Source organism: Bombyx mori, chromosome 6, assembly GCF_030269925.1.
Source record: "Bombyx mori chromosome 6, ASM3026992v2".
Taxonomy (NCBI): domain Eukaryota; kingdom Metazoa; phylum Arthropoda; class Insecta; order Lepidoptera; family Bombycidae; genus Bombyx; species Bombyx mori.
In genome coordinates, this window is record NC_085112.1 from 14,822,569 (window position 1) to 14,840,490 (window position 17,922).

Here is a 17,922-nt window from a genome sequence, read left to right on the forward strand (position 1 = left end):
TTATGGTTCACAGTGCGTATGTTTCTGACTACTTTGAATGGCATAACAAGTGACGTTTATGGGTTTTATGGGAAACTGACGAACAGATTTCAACAGAATAGTACTTTTTTTGTTTTTTTTATTGCTTAAATGGATGGACGAGCTCACAGCCCACCTGGTGTTAAGTGGTTACTGAAGCCCATAGACATCTACAACGTAAATGTGCCACCCACCACCAGATATAAGTTCTAAGGTGTCAGTATAGTTACAACAGCTACCCCACCCTTCAAACCGAAACGCATTACTGCTTCACGGCGGAAATAGGCGGGGTGATGGTACCTACCCGTGCGGTAGAGGTCCTACCACCTAAAAATTATGTGTTCATGTTTGACAGAGAAACTTTTTGACAGATTCAGCTGTCAGTGAATATTGAATAGCAGTAGTTTGCCAGTTTTAAAAATACCCAATCCGTGTTCATATTTTTGTGCAACAGAAAAAATAGCGATTATTGTTCATTTAAATTGTTAACCGAAATCATAACTTTCAGATTTAATTAAATTATTTTCTCAATTCACCACAATGCTTAATGAATCAGAAAAAAAACTATTCAAGAGCGCCTAAAATGATTTAAAAAATAATGTAATCACATTGTCTTGTGATAATATTATTAGGTATATTCAGAGAACATAATCTTAATTTCAAGTTACAATTAATTTCAAATTACCACCAAAAAAAATTTTATTTATGATAACCAATTTTTATACTTTTACATAAAATTATTATACTGTAACAAGAAATACAACTCATAACTTTAATTTAGCTGTGAATAAAGTTGTATTTTCTTTGCATCATACTCGTACTTATACGATACCATCGTCTCGTTTAACCATCGCACCGCCCGCCATCGGAGTAGAGTTCATCCATACTACCTGGAGCCACTGCGTTCATCGACAGTGCGTTTCCAGAGATTTTTTTTGCCACGTACCATCCGGGTTTGGAATGAGCTCCACGGTGTTTCCCGAGCGCTATGACATGTCCTTCTTCAAACGAGGCTTGTGGAGAGTATTAAGCGGTAGGCAGCGGCTTGGCTTTGCTCCTGGCATTGCAAACGTCCATGAGCAACGGTAACCACTCACCACCAGATAGGCCGTATGCTCGTCTGCCTATAGCCATAAAAAAAACAACATTTTGGTCAAAAGACAAATTCGGCTAGCGCTCCAAGAAAATATCAATCCGTATGTTCCCATGTTCCCATGTACCTATATGTATATATATACAGAACTGTGGGCATTTCCGATGTCGTTGGTTAATTCTAACACTGGGACTGCCCATTTATCACCAAACGTCGAGGACAAATAAGCGTACGAAAGCTGCCCTCAATGGCCTCAAGATGTAGTCTCCGCACTAATGAGCGCCCATCATTCAGCAGGCCTCCGGGATAAACGTTGACAAATCTATAAAAGACACACTCATTATGATTTATAAGTGAAGAGTGTGTTTTGCTTGAATGAAACATATTTACGGTTAAGTGCACGTTCTTTTCGATAATAAGCGAATGGATGTTTGTAATAAATTCACTTATTACACGTGTGACTGATGAGGTCATCTTCTATTGGAGTCTCGTCTTATTGTTCTATATTTCAGTATCGCAATTGGCTTCTTGTGATGCCGTTGTTGTCAGTGTTGAGTTTATAAAAATCTTCAATTACTAAATGTATATGTAAAGATTCTGTTCCAACCAGACTCAAACGAGACTTGTGCACTGCTGGAGTCCATGGGCGACGGTAACTACTCACCATCAGGTGGACCGTATTTTTTTTTTTTATTGCTTAGGTAGGTGGACGAGCTCACAGCCCACCTGGTGTTAAGTGGTTACTGGAGCCCATAGACATCTACAATGTAAATGCGCCACCCACCTTGAGATATAAGTTCTAAGGTCTCAGTATAGTTACAACGGCTACCCCACCCTTCAAACCGAAACGCATTACTGCTTCACGGCAGAAATAGGCGGGGTGGTGGTACCTACCCGTGCGGACTCACAAGAGGTCCTACCACCACCGTATGCTCGTCTGCCTACAAGGGCAATAAAAAAAAACATATACATTATTAACCAACTTACATACGCCTTAGAGGAGAGGGTTCCGCATAAAACTGAGTCGTTTTCTACATTTTGCGAATTAATCACGGGCTCTTGGGCCCCACAGCCGCATCAAGCCCCATGTAAACACGTTAGGCGTATGCGAAACGAATCAAATCGATTCGGCCGTGTAAACATGCGCTACATTTCTTAGGGAAACGGCTTGTACAATTAAATCAGATTGGAAACGCGGGTAGTTTAATGAATAATATATTACCTACATTTAGTTAAATTGAAATGGGAATAAAAGACAAAAAAAGATAATTTTACTGGTGGTAGGACCTCATGTGAGTCCGCACGGGTAGGTATAACCACCCTGCCTATTTCTGCCGTGAAGCAGTGATGCGTTTCGATTTGCAGAGTGGGGTAGCCGTTGTAACTACACTAAGACTTAGAACTTATATCTCAAGGTGGGTGGCGCATTTACGTTGTAGATGTCTATGGGCTCCAGTAACCACTTAACACCAGGTGGGCTGTGAGCTCGTCTACCCATCTAAGTAATAAAAAAAACTAAAGAATTTTGTTACATTTTGTTATTTTTTAAATACATCTTAATGGCGATACGATTTGTAAATGAAATTGAGGGAGTTCATGTAGAGTCCCTTCTTTATTTCGCCGTAAAGTCGTGTTTTATGTAATTAACACCAAAGTTGGAACAATAGAAATTTTATTGTTGTAGTGGCATAAACAATTCTAAGTTATTATATTATATTAGTTACTTAATATTAAACACATAATAAATATTTTTTTACGTTTTAAATTTTCGGCGGTAAAAAGGTCCCGTGTCACAGACTATATTCTTTTTTTCCACCTCTCGTGCGTTCCGACTTACGCATCATAAAAAGGTGCGTTCTTAAACACCACAAAATGTTTGATGTTTTTCAAAATCAGTCGCTCTGTGAAGCTATTATAAAGCGATCGAAACAAACAAAATTTAACCAGCTTATTGAACTGATAGGTATACGAATATGTATTCACCGTTCCAACTAGCCGTAGCTATGCGACGCAATCAGGGTTAATACCACTAAATCATTCATCTAAACCTAGCTAGGGAGACGCAAGCACGTTCGCGAAATGACGTCATAATGTTAAAAACTTTCATATCTTCGAGTTTCAATTAACATACTAGAATTACTTATCTATATATTAATACGTGAAGCAAAAACTTTGTATCCCTTTTTACGAAAATTGCGCGGACGGAGGAGTATGAAATTTCCCACACTTAAAGAGAATATAGAGAAGAAGTGCACAATGCTATTTTTTTTTTAAATAATGCATAAAAGATACATTAAATCAATAAAGAAAACATTACACACACTACATACCATGTATTTGACGCACACACGCATGCATACTATTTATTGTCAAGCTTTTGTTCTTGACGTCTGCTGTCAAATTGAGAATAGATTAAATATTGTTTGTCTTTGTTAATATTTTTATAGTGTAGTCTTGGCAAAATTTGTGATAATAGAAGTATAAAATACAATCATAATAGTGTACAAACTTACAATTCCAATTAATTATAGTCGACTCTAGTTTAATTAGATTTGTGACGTTTTAAATTATAGGGCATTATTTACTATGTTTTCTTTGATGGCCCAAACTATTTTACGGACCATTTCGATGCCATATGGGCATCGACAGGTGGCACTCTCCGGGGCCTGTGGAACCACATGGCCTCGGATTTACTGAGCGCCACGTCGAGGCCCAATCTCCTGATTTTGCCGACGACATGCGCTACCCCAGCGGTGGCAAGACGAGCAGACTCAGCAAAGCTCCCTCCCCGGGCCACGACCAGCGTGTCGTCTGCGTAACATATTACGCTTAGGCCCGGGAGGAGGGCACCCCTCAGCACCCAGTCATACCCGATATTCCACAAAAGAGGGCCGAGTACCGACCCCTGTGGAACACCGCGCACGACCGGGAACCGATGTACGACCCCATCGTGTCCGGTACACGTGACCGATCTGTCCTCCAAGTAGGAGCCGACCAGCCGGCGAAGGTAGAGGGGCACTCCGTGTCTTTCCAGCGCCCCCCCTATCACGGACCAGGGCAGGGTGTTAAACGCATTGGCGATGTCGAGCGACACCGCCAAGGCCACCCCACCCCCACAGACGGCCTCCTCCGAGAGGGCCCGCACGCGAAGGATCGCGTCCACCGTTGAGCGGCCCTCTCGGAAGCCATACTGCTCCGCCGACAGATCGGGTCCCACCCCGATCAGATGCTGGATGATGCGGGCTGCCAGAATGCGTTCCAGCAGTTTGCCCACCTCATCCAACAACACGATGGGACGGTACCCGGCGGCAGTATCCGCCGGGCGCCCCTCCTTTCTCAATAGCACAAGTCTGCCCGTCCTCCACGATGAAGGAAACCGTCCCGACTCGAGGCAGGAGTTATAAAGCCTCAAGAGTCGGTCCCCTAGGGCACCAAGAGCCAAGGCCCAAACCCGGCCATGGACGCCGTCCGGGCCAGGTGCAGTGTCCTTTGCGCACATTTTGCGTACTGCCACACGGAGCTCCGCCCCTGTTATATGGGGCACCTCAGCAGGGGCGTCGCCGTCGTATTCCGGCGGCGCGCCCATAGCGGGAGCGACAAATCCCCCCTGCTCCTGCGGGAACAGCGCCGAGACGATGTCCCGCAGCTGCTGAGGCTGGAGACGCTCCGTGATTGGGGGGGGCCATGGGCGCATTTTATTGCGCACCATGTGATAGGGTCGCCCCCACGGATCCTCATCCAGCGTCTCCAGGAGACTCTCCATGTGTTGGTCCTTGGCTCTTCTGATGGCCAGCTGCAACGCCCTCTGTGCGACGCGAAATGCGCCGTACAGCTGGGCCTCTACCACCGCGAACGCCACCGGATCGTTGCGCCGCGGCAAGCGACGGCGGCGATGCCTCGCGCACTGGCGCCTTGCCCGAACGCACTCCACGCGGAGTTGCGCGATTTCGGGCGACCACCAGTACAACAAATAGAGTACTCTATTCAACAAATAGAGGCCGGTCACGTTCGCCCACCTCTCCAACAGCCTACCACGAGCGTCCGAGCGGGGGGAGCCCCATGCGACAGACTTCGCGTTGAGGTCCCCCGCGAGAATCACTGGACGAGGAGCGAGGCGGCGAGCAATCGCCCCGATCCCGTCCAGGAAATGCCCGAACTCGACAGTAGGCCTATTCGGAGAGAAGTACGCCCCGATCACGACGGTCCCTTCCAGCTGCACCGCGACGAACCCTTGGCCCCTGGTCACCATCGCCAAGGGGGGGATCGTCGCGTCTCTTCTTATGACTATGGCCGCCAGGCCGCCTTCGTCCCCGAACCAGCAATCATTTGCCGGGGGAACGAAGTACGGCTCGGCGACCACAGCCACGTCTATGGACCACTCCGCCATGCTCTGAGACAGCATGTCCTGAGCTCTGGCGGAGTGGTTCAGGTTTCCTTGGAGGAAGCGATAGGTGCGGTCCATTACTGTTGAACCACATCCATCGCCCCCTCCTCTTCACCGCTGCCCCCACCCTCCGGCACCGGCGCCGCAGCGGGGATTGCAACATTGGCCAGTGCTCCTCTGGCCAACCTTCTCTTCTGCCGGCGCCTTGATTTTCGGCGCCGGTTGCGTTCAGTATTAACACCGGACGGGAAGCAAGCCTTGCCTCCCGCCCGGTGGTTTGCCCTACGCCCAGCCGCAGCGCACAGAGCGCAGTGCGGGGCGGCCGTGCAGGACGCCGCTTTATGACCCGGTTGGCCGCAGCGGAAACATAGACCGCTGCGGTCAACTAAGCTGGTGCACCTAGCGAGGCCGTGCCCGGTGCTAAAGCACCGGAGGCATCGCCAGGCACGTGGTTCTTGGAGACGCACGTGGGCCGCTATCCAGCCCACGCGCAGTCTCCCCGGATCCCCCATTGACCTTCCCGGCGGAGGAGTAGCCAAGGAAGTGGCAGCCTCCACAGGGCAGCGCGCCCACGCTGACCTAGCTCCGGAGTATCCTGAGCGAAGTTCGCCCACGGTCACGCTCTCCAAGGCACATCCACCTTGGGCGGCTATCGCAGCTGCCACCTCCTCCTTGGTGGCGCAGTCGTCCAGGCCGGTGATCCTGATCTCGGCCATCCTCACCGGCCTGTGCACGCGCACCTCATTCTCCGGCAGCGCCACGCGGAGCGTCGCCACTAGTCTGTCTGCGACACCAGAACTATCCGCACCGGGACACTCCAGCAGCTTCGCTCCATTGGCGGTATGCCGGAAGCGGAGGCCTTCCTCTGCCCCGATTTCTGCTAAGTTGACGGCCTGGGCCATCACCTCATTATAGGTGAGGCCCTTTTCGGCGGCGGCTGGCAGCAACGTCACTACGACGGCAGCCGACCGCGCTGCGCGCGTCTTCTTCTTCTTGGCGTTCTGCTTCTTGTTGGTGGCCGGTGCTCGACTCTCGCGAGGAGCAGCCACGGCCACCAGCTCTGTGCTTCGGGCTGCAGCGGTCAGCGCTCGACCCCCTCTGGGAGCTGCCAGAGCCTCTGTCTGTTGCCTACCTTTCTTGCCCCGCTTCACCACTTCCGTCCAACCCTCGTCCATGCTTGACGGGGGAGGAGGAAGGGGACGGGGCTGGGATTTCAGGGCAGGATTTTGGGCACCCGTACCCCTGTTATTTTGATTGCGGCCTCCACGTCGTGCCAACCTTGTGGATGAGGTGGGGGTGGAGGTCGGCCGGGCGGCCTGGCCCCGCGGGACGGCGGCGTTTGTTGACGCCGGGACACAGTCTCCGGAGCCATTGGAGGAGCGGAGTATCTTCTCGAGGCTGGCAAAGTGCTTGCCAACCTCAACCGCCACCGCCCGCGAAATGCAGGCCACCATTTCCTCTCTGCTTGGGAGGGAGTGGTCTACTTCTTCCGTCCCAGCAGCCATGTTGTATGGCCTCTGTGACCCCGCAGCACGTGAGGGCGAAAGAGGCGGCTCTGCAGGCCTGGGCCGCGGTAGCGCTGGCCACTCATCCACCATCCTCGCCAGTGGCGAACGGATGTCCTCAGCCCGCGCTGGCGTAGGGTTTAGCTTTCCTCTACGTGCAGATGCAGGGGCGGCCGATATCCGCGGAGGTGGCGCAGGCCTTAGCTCAACCCTTCGTGGAGGGCGAGGGATCGCAGGAGTAGGCGCCAGCGAAACAGGGGCCTCGGAGGTGGGCTCTGGCATGGGTGCCACCGCACTCATCGCGGACCGCAAGTGCACAGTAGTATCCATCGCCCCCGCGGGGGGCCCAGGGCATGGCAGCGCGGGCCTCGGCAACAGGGGAGTCCCTCCCCGCAATGCCGGGGTGTCTCCCGGGATGTGACTCTCTCTGGAGTCAAACTGAGAGACGTGACCTTTGCTCTCCACCTCTCGGCTCGCTACCAAGTCATGGAGCTTGGACATGGTGGGGATCAGCCTCGTTTTAACCATGGCGGCTGCCTCCCGGAGTCTTTTCCGGTAACTGCTGCCTGGCTCGGCGCCCTTGGCAGCCACAGTCGACAGCAGCTTACCCAAATTAACAAGCGCAAGGTCGAGGTCCCGGAACGTCTCGTCCCCGCTAGCCAGGGACGCAGCCGACGTCGACATCGACTCCACCGACGTCGCCGGTGACACCGCGCCCCTCCTCCTTACTGGTGCCCACTGGGGAGCAGGCATCGCGTCTTCCGACGCAGCAGCAGACCCCGAAACCACCGGAGTCACCTCCTCGATGGCCATCGTCTTTTCCGGCACCTCAGTGCCGGAGGATGACGCGCTGCCGTCATTTGAAGATGGCAATGGGGTTTTTCTTCGCCCCCTCTTTTTCCCCACCGATGGTCTGGTGGGGTTGATTGCACCCGAGTCGCTGGCGAGCGCAGAGCGCATCGAGCCGGCGATCGGGGAGCGCCTCGGTTCGACGGGAATTCCGCTGCCCGTCGCACAGCCTCCTTCATCCTGACAATTGTTGCCCCCCCCAGAATACGTGGGGCAGCGTGCTTCCACTGAGGTGGAAGCACGGAGGGATTCTCCGCCCGACTCGCGGGCGGTACCCTCCTGGGGTACTAACTTTGCACAATTGTCCATCATGTCTATGAATTCCTTTTTTATTAACCAGGGGTTTGGTCCCCTGGGATCTACGACACCCTCGGGACTGGAAACCCTCCAGCCATACATCCCATCGCCGGGTGTCGAGCTTGGGATTGGGGCATTTTTGAAGAGGTTTGCATCCTCGCGGCTTCGACCAGTAAAGGCAGAAGCCCCCGTTCCCCATGACTGGGGTTTACGGTTTGGCCGACGGTGGCCGGAGCCTATCCATCGCCCACAACGCGGTGCGGAGCCACGCCGGCGAACCGGTACCTCCCATATCTGGAAGGCTTTCCCCTGTAGCCGAAGCCGGGGACATGGCAACCCGCAGCCGGAAGACACAAAAGTGCCACTGGCTCATCAGGCTCCCGAGAGCCAATCCCTCATCCCCAGAATGGCACCCTTTGCCAGTGCAAAGGGCGTGGAGAGGGTCCCTCGCTCTCTCTTAAGGTAGCCCCCACAGAATGCAGAGGCGTCCGAGGAGAGCTGGGTGCAGTTCTCTTTGTCGCGGCGTCCCACACAGATTCCTCTGCACGCGATTTTAGGGACGCACGCTTAAGCCCCACCGCCACGACAAGGCGGAACTGCATTCGGTGGGGGTGTTCCTAGTCTATAATAAAATTCAAAGATTGCTAAATATTAACGTAGTATTTTGTAGAAAAATTCAAGGACTAAACAAATATGACCGCCGTCAAACCGGGAAATATTATAATCCATTTTTAATTTCATTTTTTGACAGTTAGACCAGTTTTCGACCCACCTAGATAGAAATAAAATTGTAAATGATGCCACCCATCCTGAGAGATGGATTCAATCGAAGGAGTCTTTAGCCCATATAGCGGCAGTTTGCAATCATTACTCTAGTGCCCTTTTCGTAAGCGCGAGGTCAAAATAGGTGCACATGTCCTTACGAATCCATCAGATTAAATAACCCTTGCGTTATACGCCTTCAACTACAACACTAGGAGCAGACTTAGGGACACCAGTAACCATACTCGTCGAACTCGGCAAAGAGTTCGACGTACAACCTAACCTAAGTAAGCATCAGTCCACTGAGTCGCGGGATCTTCTCAGCGGGTCGCGACTTCGATCCGGTAGTAGATTCATTCACGAAGCAGCTGCCCTTGAGTTGTTAGGTCTCCTTTGGAGGCGCCCGGACTTGCTGTTAGCAAATCCCACCCCTCCTGGCTGAGCCTTTTCTCGCCCAACTGTCCTGGTGAAACTGAGGAGGCCTCCGGGCCGCCAGTAATAAAAAACTACTAAAAGAATAGGTACAAACAACAGGTTCATTGAAAATACTGGGGACAATGCCCCCTCATACTGTCACGTCCACACCCTGCACCTTAATCACAATATTATAAACAATTCGCGATAGGATTGTGACACTCAATCGTCTGATGTGAAAGCACACCAATACCACTAAATTAAAGTTGGAGACCAAAATAATGTGGTACAACACTCAGAGAACACTTCTGCTCATACTCTGGTATCATAGTCGTTTTCGCTTATACCTATAAAAAGAGTTAGAGCGGTACTATACATATAAGGGCCCACCGCACATACATATAAGGTAAGTACTAAACGTTGAAAAAGAATAAAAAATATTGTAACTCTAGATCTGGTAGGCCCGTAAACCCGTTTTTTATTTTATTTTATTTTTATTGCTTAGGTGGGTGGACGCTCACAGCCCGCCTGATGTTAAGTGGTTACTGGAGCCCATGGACATCTACAACGTAAATGCGCCACCCACCTTGAGATATAAGTTCTAAGATCTCAATATAGTTACAACGGCTGCTCCACCCTTCAAACCGAAACGCATTACTGCTTCACGACAGAAATAGGCAGGGCGGTGGTATCTACCCGCGCGGACTCACAAGAGGTCCTACAACCAGTAAACTCACCAGTTTACTCAAATACACAAAAAAAAGTTGAATTATAAATATATTTTATTTTATAATAATATATACTCGTATGGAACAGTAAAAGTTTATTCAGACATGTTTGAAAACTCTTGAAAACTTAAGAAAATACATAGTATGATATTTTCATTCTTAATGTCACGTATATTCAATTCTAGACGTAAAATTCTTTCTACTTATTTTTATTTTAGCATGTAGGTCAGATGATAAAATATAAGCAATATAAAGTATCTGATATTTGTCTTTAATGATAATATAAATTTCACTTTGATCAAAGTGTTAAATATTTATTAGAACGCGAAAGGAATTTAATATTTAAATGACGATAATTTCTCACAAGGATGATCTGCTAAAGAGCAGGATGTTATTGTCATAATATTTTTTAAGCATATATTGCATTTGGAATACTTCATATGAATAAACAACAAAAGACTTAATTGCGTTTTCTGTGATATAAATAAAAAAACAAGTCTTAAAGCCCTTAATCTTTTTTAAAATTAATATTGAAAGTTAAACAGTAAACAGTATTAACTAGAGGTCCCGCAGTAGTCGAAATTCGACTATAATTAATTGAAATTGTAAGTTTGTACACTATTATGATTGTATTTTATACTTCTATAATCACAAATTTCACCAAGACTATACTATAAAAATATTAACAAAGACAAACAATATTTAATCTATTCTCAATTTGACAACAGACGTCAAGAACAAAAGTTTGACAATGAATAGTATGCATGCGTGTGTGCGTCAAATACATGGTATGTAGTGTGTGTAATGTTTTCTTTTTGATTTAATGTATCTTTTATGCATTATTTTAAAAAAATATTAGCATTGTGCACTTCTTCTCTATATTCTCTATAAGTGTGGAAAATTTCATATTTCTCCGTCCGCGCAATTTTCGTAAAAAGGGATACAAAGTTTTTACTTCACGTATTAATATATAGATAAACTAAAAAAAACTAAACTCTCTTTTTACTGAATGACAGACTTCACTCCATGATACTGAAGAAAAATATTTTTTAATAACTAAAGAGTTTAAAATAATAAAGGTTTTTCTTAATACATATTTTTCGCTCTTCCTTCATTTGCGTTTTCACTATTTGTGGATTAAAAAAATACGACCCAAATCCTATATTCGCCAATAAAGATTTAATGATTGTGTACCTAATCGATATAATATTACATTGATAAAAAATTCCAATATCTAGATATGAAACCGAGTATCCTTTGTAAGCACGTCGTGAAATGGACTAATAAAAAGGTAACATAGACCTTATTGCAACTGCGCCTAAAGTGTGTTTTTAATTTGTCGCTAAGAAGTATCCCTATAATTCCCTATAACCCCTTTAATATAATATGTATGTCAATTACCATTTCATATCCACGGTTTCTGTATTCACGGCATATTTACGGAACATATATCGCGTATATAAAGAGCTTTTCCAAACTCTTTGGTTATTTCGCAAAATACTAAACCTCTTTGATAAACAATCACAAATAATATAACAATAAACAAAAAAAAAACGTGTGCAGCCGTGAGACCTCGTTAAGAACGAAATTCTTAACTTACGATGCTCTTTTTGAGGGTGAGCTTATTACCATTTCACTATTGTCTCTAATGCGCTCTATTATTAGCGTGATTATCATGAGTGTGCACGCATTCTTTGTATTCCAATGGGCTTGGGATTCATTGCTGTTCTTCCAGGTGCACGTGCAAACAATAATAATATAGAGGTGCGTCTTTAATACCACTCTTCTTCCGTTGAGCTCGACCCGTCCTTGTGAAGCCGGAAAGGCCTTCAGGAACCCAAACAAAACTAGACGAGCCGAGTACAATCGGAGCTCCACAGCGCGTCGTAGCTTGTGATGCCAATTTTAGACTTACAATGAGTTTTTTTTTGTGTACCTACTTAAGCTGATGGTTTTGAGGGACCTTTTCGGCGTGACCCTAACAAGTAGTTGAGCTCACAGGGCTCAAATCTGATGACGTTGCTAATTCTAAGCAAGAGCAGTGCTTCACAGAAACACGACCCATTGAGAAGATCCGGCGAGAAACTCGGTGAGCACGTGATCATAGCAATCCTTAGGATTATGCATGTAGCTTGTAGGCGACTGATTCAAAAACGATCAACACAGTATTGTACATACGAAAAAGCGTCATGTTTTTTGAATCATAAAGATGTAATTCAATTGACTGTAAGTAATGTTTTTCTTGATGACGCTCGAGCATTGGGCACAAGTATTTCACTAAGCCCGTCCACTGTGAGCGCGATCGCAATGAAAACCAACAACTGACGCAACACGGGCCAAACGTTAAAGACGTGATCATTCGAAGCGTCTAGGTCCTATCACGGTACACGAATTTGCACTCGGCTTATACGCCCACATACATGGTTCGTTTAGCATAGCTTTTACACAGCTTTTTGTGGACTAACTAGACGAAGAAATAGAATCGATTCCTTGTGACCAACAGTTACGGTCGTTTTAGGGGCTATCTATAGGCTTTTGCTATTTTTATTTTTTATTGCTTATATGGGTGGATGATCTCACGGCCCACCTTATGTAAACTGTTTACTGGAGCCCATAGACTCCTACAACGTAAATGCCGCCACCCATCTTGAGATCTAAGTTCCAAGGTCTCCGTTTTTACAGTACGACAGCCTCACCCTTCAAACCGAAACGCATTACTGCTTCACGACAGAAATAAGCAGGGTAGTGGTACCCACACGTGCGGACCCACAATACAACTAGTTCAACGGAAATGAATATTCCAGAAACCAAAAATAAACGTGCCATTTGTAAAACAATAATTAAATAAAACAGCCTACATAAAAAGCCGTCGTGAAGTGGAGGAACCACTGAGAAAATATTCGACGCAACGCCGCAGTCCCGTGCCAATAGAGTTTTACGATACCTCCTTATCTTGAGGTATAAGACGAATCAGACATTTACAATTCAAATATATTATACGCCTCTCGTAACCGTTTGTACACGCTGTTCCCTCAGAGGCTAGTTTCGTAATAAAGTATCTATCTATAACAAAATTTGATATTTTTTTGGAACATAAATAACATTACATCACGAAGTCACCTCACTCGATACGAAAACTTTAGGCATCCTCTACATTAGGCCTCCATAGAGACTTCATTCGTCTGGCAATCTACAACAATTAAAAAAATATATAGTTAAGCCTGTAAGGGTAACGCCATCTATCGTCGAATAGCAGAAACGAATATCAAAAGAGCTAGTAAAATCGAGAACGCTCGAGAAGTGCAATGCCATCTATTATCAAATAGCGGAAACACGTATCGAAACGACTGGGCCTTATCTACGATGCTCTCGATAATTCTAGGGATGTCGTATCGATTTTATAAGCGTTGCAGAGATGACACGAAGGCAGTTGGTAATCGGATCTACTTAATGCGAAACAGCGAACGGATCACCTGAAGCAAAGCGGAAGAAGTGAATTACAAATTGTTAAGTGTTCAGTAAGTGTTCTAAATGTTAAATAGAGTTTTAATTTGTAATTCGGTGGAAGTTTAATTTATACCGAACCCCAGCGCGTAACAATATAATATCTTAATCAATCTGAAGTAAAGGATTGCCTTTAATGGTGTAGTAGTTATTAATCCTGGGTACTTTATCACCGGTTACTCGTTCTCTTCCGAGGCGAAGTCCAAAATTTTGTTGTAGCTATATTTTGATAGTCCGGGTCTAGAAGCGCTTGTTTTTATATCTTAGGTATAATTAAGCAGGTATACAATATAAAATCATTCTTCATTTAATTTGTTCCTATTAAACATTCTACTGATTATCTAAATTTGGTTTTAATGCAAATAAGCATTTACATTCTTTAACAAGTATTTCTATTTCACAGTCAATTTAAATTCAGTTTTATAATCAATTAATAGTAATACTTAATTACTCTGCTTCTCCTTCGTGGTTATACTCTTGGCACTTGTGGTGAACATTCTGACACCGCGCCCGTTACGCATACAATGAGGCAATTCGTTACAGCTTTGATTAGGTCAGTCCACATCACAGGAAATCGGCAGTACCGTCTGACTTCTTTTAACACCTTGTCCTGCACTACCGGGCGTTCGATTGAAATTAATCCACACCTATAAAGTCCGTCCAGGACATATCTTAAGAGAGAAATACGAGAAATGGACTAAAATAATTACAGAGTGGTACCCACGTGATGGCTGTAGGAAAAAAGGAAGACAGCCAAAACGTTGGGAAGACGAAATAAAGAGTGTAGCCGGCCCGCATTGGAGTCGAATGGCCAAAAATAGAGAACATTGGCAATCTTTAGAGGAGGCCTTTGTAAAGAGACAAGCTGTTTTGAAAACCACACCGAACGCCGAACGGGATACTTGATTATAAGTTGTATTTAAATTTAATTTATTATTAAGTAATTTATTAATTTAGTAATTAGTAAGTAAAACAGCAATAAAGGCTTATTATTATTATTATGGGTTATGGATAAAAAAAAATTCTCAGCTAATGCTAGTAAATGTGAACCTAGCGCGGGCTTACGCCAAGTGAGTTCATTGAGTTCATTGTTCATGGTTCATTGTGTAGTGTTGTAGGGGTTTGAGTAGTGGATGTAAGGAATCGTCGCACTATGGAACAGGTGTCGATTATTACAGATTTTTGTAAAGCAATGTATGAATATTTATTAAGATCAAGTTCTGAGAGCGATGTTATTATTATATTATTATTATTATATAAAGTTCGTCGCTAGGTTTCAAGCATTTCATTTGTGAAACAGCTGACACGAGGTCTCCCGCTGAAGATTTATGGACGACGAAAGCCGATTCCATTCGAAATGCAACGCCGGAGGTAAACTAGCAGATTTCTCAAAAACTTACCTAACAAAAGTTAGGGGCGGGTGATTGAATGTGCTAGCATTTTATCTGAGCAGCAATTTATGGGGGAGGCGGCCCAATTGATAGGGTGCTAACCGTTGCCCAAGGGGCTGATAAGGATTATGGTCTTAGCGGAATGGCCGAAGGTTTTTCTTGACGCAAAAACTTTACGAAAGTAAGTTCGCGTCACGATCCAATGGCCTATGATAAGGGTTGAGTGATTGAAATTGTTTTTTGATTTGTACGAAGGGATCTTGACTCGTTAAAAGAGTCAAAGGTAACAGTCACACAGAATGTAGTGAACTCTTAGATTATAAGTTAGAACACACTTCATTCCACATCGTTGATCACGTAGGACTTGAAGGGTCAGATGACATTGAACTACTGAAGAACATTCAGAAGGGCACAGAATTGATTTCCTTGATCAAAAATCCCGTATTAGGCTTCTACTTGATCTACTGTCTTGACTATCTAATTTTGTCAGTTGTTTATAAAATTGAAATACAGAAATAAATATTTAATTGCTTAAATTTGGCTAAATCAGTTTCTAGCCGCTACATTTTATTTATTTATTTATTTCTAGTAGCTTAGATCAGGCTATAGGTATCATAACGTGAATACCACCAATCGCGATGAATGATAATGGCTGAAAAGTATATCGTTGTCCCAAACATCAAACATTCGAGGCAGAAATAGGCAGGACCGTGGTACCCACCCGAGCGAGCTTCTAATTCGCCCTACAACCAACAGCGTCTCTGTTTTACTTTCTTAGGCATAAATTAAGCAATCTGACTATTAGGAATTTTCTATAAATCACGAAATTTAAAAATGAAGGCGTCGTGGCCTAGAAAATAAGACGTACGGTGCATTCGTATGTAGCGATGCACCGGTGTTCGAATCCCGCAATCGGGTACCAATTTTTCTAATGAAATACGTACTTAACAAATGTTCACGATTGACTTCCACGGTAAAGGAATAGCATCGTGTAATAAAAATCAAATCCGCAAAATTTGAGTGAGTCAGCACGGCTGGTACCACCGCCCCGCCTATTTCTGCCGTGAAGCAGTGATAAAAAAAAAGGAAATTGTTCAATACCCCCGTCGTTTCCATTATAAAGCATAACATTCGCAAATAATATGAACATATTATAAATACTAAAAAGAGCAGGAGGGCGGGCAGTACGATTAAAATTTGAATAACAAAAGATGCAACATCACAGATTAATAAGAGTTCTGCAGCCATTGTCCTGTTTTGTTTTTTACGTTATGCTGTCTGGTTCTAATATTGCTGCGAGATATTACGGAGCTGTGCTTTCGAAAAATATTTTCATTTATTTATTTGTCTTTACAAATTGTGGGCATAAGCTCATCCCCCACTTGCTATTCACAACATGATAGACACCCACCTTGGTACATGAGGTCTCAACTGTCTACTGTCTCAACTGTATAATAAAATCGCGGTCCCATTATTGTACTTTTGCCCATTGTACCAATCATTGGATCAATGTTTTGTGATCATCATTTGGTTTATTTTTATTATTATTGCTAAAAAAAAAATTATTTAAAATTTCTGAAACTATTCTTCATTTAATAACTTTAAATTTACACGACTTTGGGCTCGAACATGACATTCGTGTGAGTTAACATAACATTGATGACCACGATCACTCTGCCAAGAGTACATACGACTGAAAAATAGAAAATTACCTGGTGGTAGGTGTGAGTCCGCACGGGTAGGTACCACCACCATGCGTTTCGGTTTGAAGGGTGGGGAGCTGTTGTAACTGTACTGAGACCTTAGAACTTGTATCTCAAGGTGGGCGGCGGCATTTACGTTATACATGTCTATGGACTCCGGTAACCACTTAACACCAGGTGGGCTGTGAGCTAGTCCACCCATCTATGCAATCAAAATAAATAAAAGAAGAATATTACATTTGTGTACAATAAAGCGTAATCACGATTAAACTCTCCGAGAGAATGACAACAACGTAATTGATGTAATTAACATTTACAATCAAAACTAATTTGATTACGCTAGGAATAATTTCGGGGAGGAAAAAAAACATAAAATATTTTAAGAAGCCATCTCCCAAATTGCTTCGCGCTACGGATGACCAGTTAATATCGCCTTTTTTAATCTACCCCCGGATCATCTTTCAGAATGACTAATCAGGAACTTAAGGAAGATATTTTGATTACATTACTCGTTTTCAAGATATTAATACTGGCTATTTGATTTAGTTGTTTTTTTTTATTATGAAAGATGCTCAGTTTAGCTGTTTTTTGTAAAAAACTTGAAATATGTTAATAAGTGCTCAGAAACCACGAAGCTTCACTTTTTTTTATTGCCTAGATTGGTGGACGAGCTCACAGCCCACCTGGTGTTAAGTGGCTTCACGGCAGAAATAGGCAGGGTGATGGTACCTACCCGCGTGAACTCACAAGAGGTCCTACCACCAGTAAAAACCACATGTAAATAAAATTGCTTTTTTATTATAATACTTATATGTACCATTTTTTAAACTTTTATTAACGTTAAGATAATTTGATATGGAAATAGTGCAATAGTGCTTTTTAACAGAAGACCTCAATCTACGTATGCTATTATTCTAACACTTACAAGGTTGGCAGCCACATCAGATCACCCTTTGCAGTATCTCCGACGAAGCTGGAGGAATGGCGAACCATGCCTGTTTGTTCCATCTACACCTATGAGACGAGGCTCTGGAGCAGAATGTTCCAAATCCCATGCATTCGAACCATAGCATTTATGCTTCCCAATTCAAATTTAAGTTTTCCTATTTTATTCTTCGAATTAGGTCTTGGTCTTTTTTGCCTCTTTAGGCATACGTCCCCCCTAATTAAGTAATTATCCTCGCTCAGGGACATCAGCAATGCCAAGGGCACAGCCAAGCCGCTGCTTACTGATGTTTAAATTTAGAGAAATCCTTACACTCTCAACTCACGAC

The 17,922-nt window shown here is 44.7% G+C and overlaps 1 protein-coding gene across 1 annotated transcript; it reads right to left on the reverse strand.

Annotated features, from left to right (window-relative positions):
• On the reverse strand, positions 1–7,960 carry LOC134199100 (serine/arginine repetitive matrix protein 1-like). The gene is made up of 3 exons (XM_062669248.1): positions 6,473–7,960; positions 6,218–6,388; positions 1–75 (listed from the first exon to the last, which is right to left on the reverse strand). The coding sequence occupies exons 1-3, from the start codon at positions 7,958–7,960 to the stop codon at positions 1–3; spliced, it is 1,734 nt and encodes a 577-aa protein (XP_062525232.1).
• Between the last annotated feature and the right edge of the window lie 9,962 nt (positions 7,961–17,922).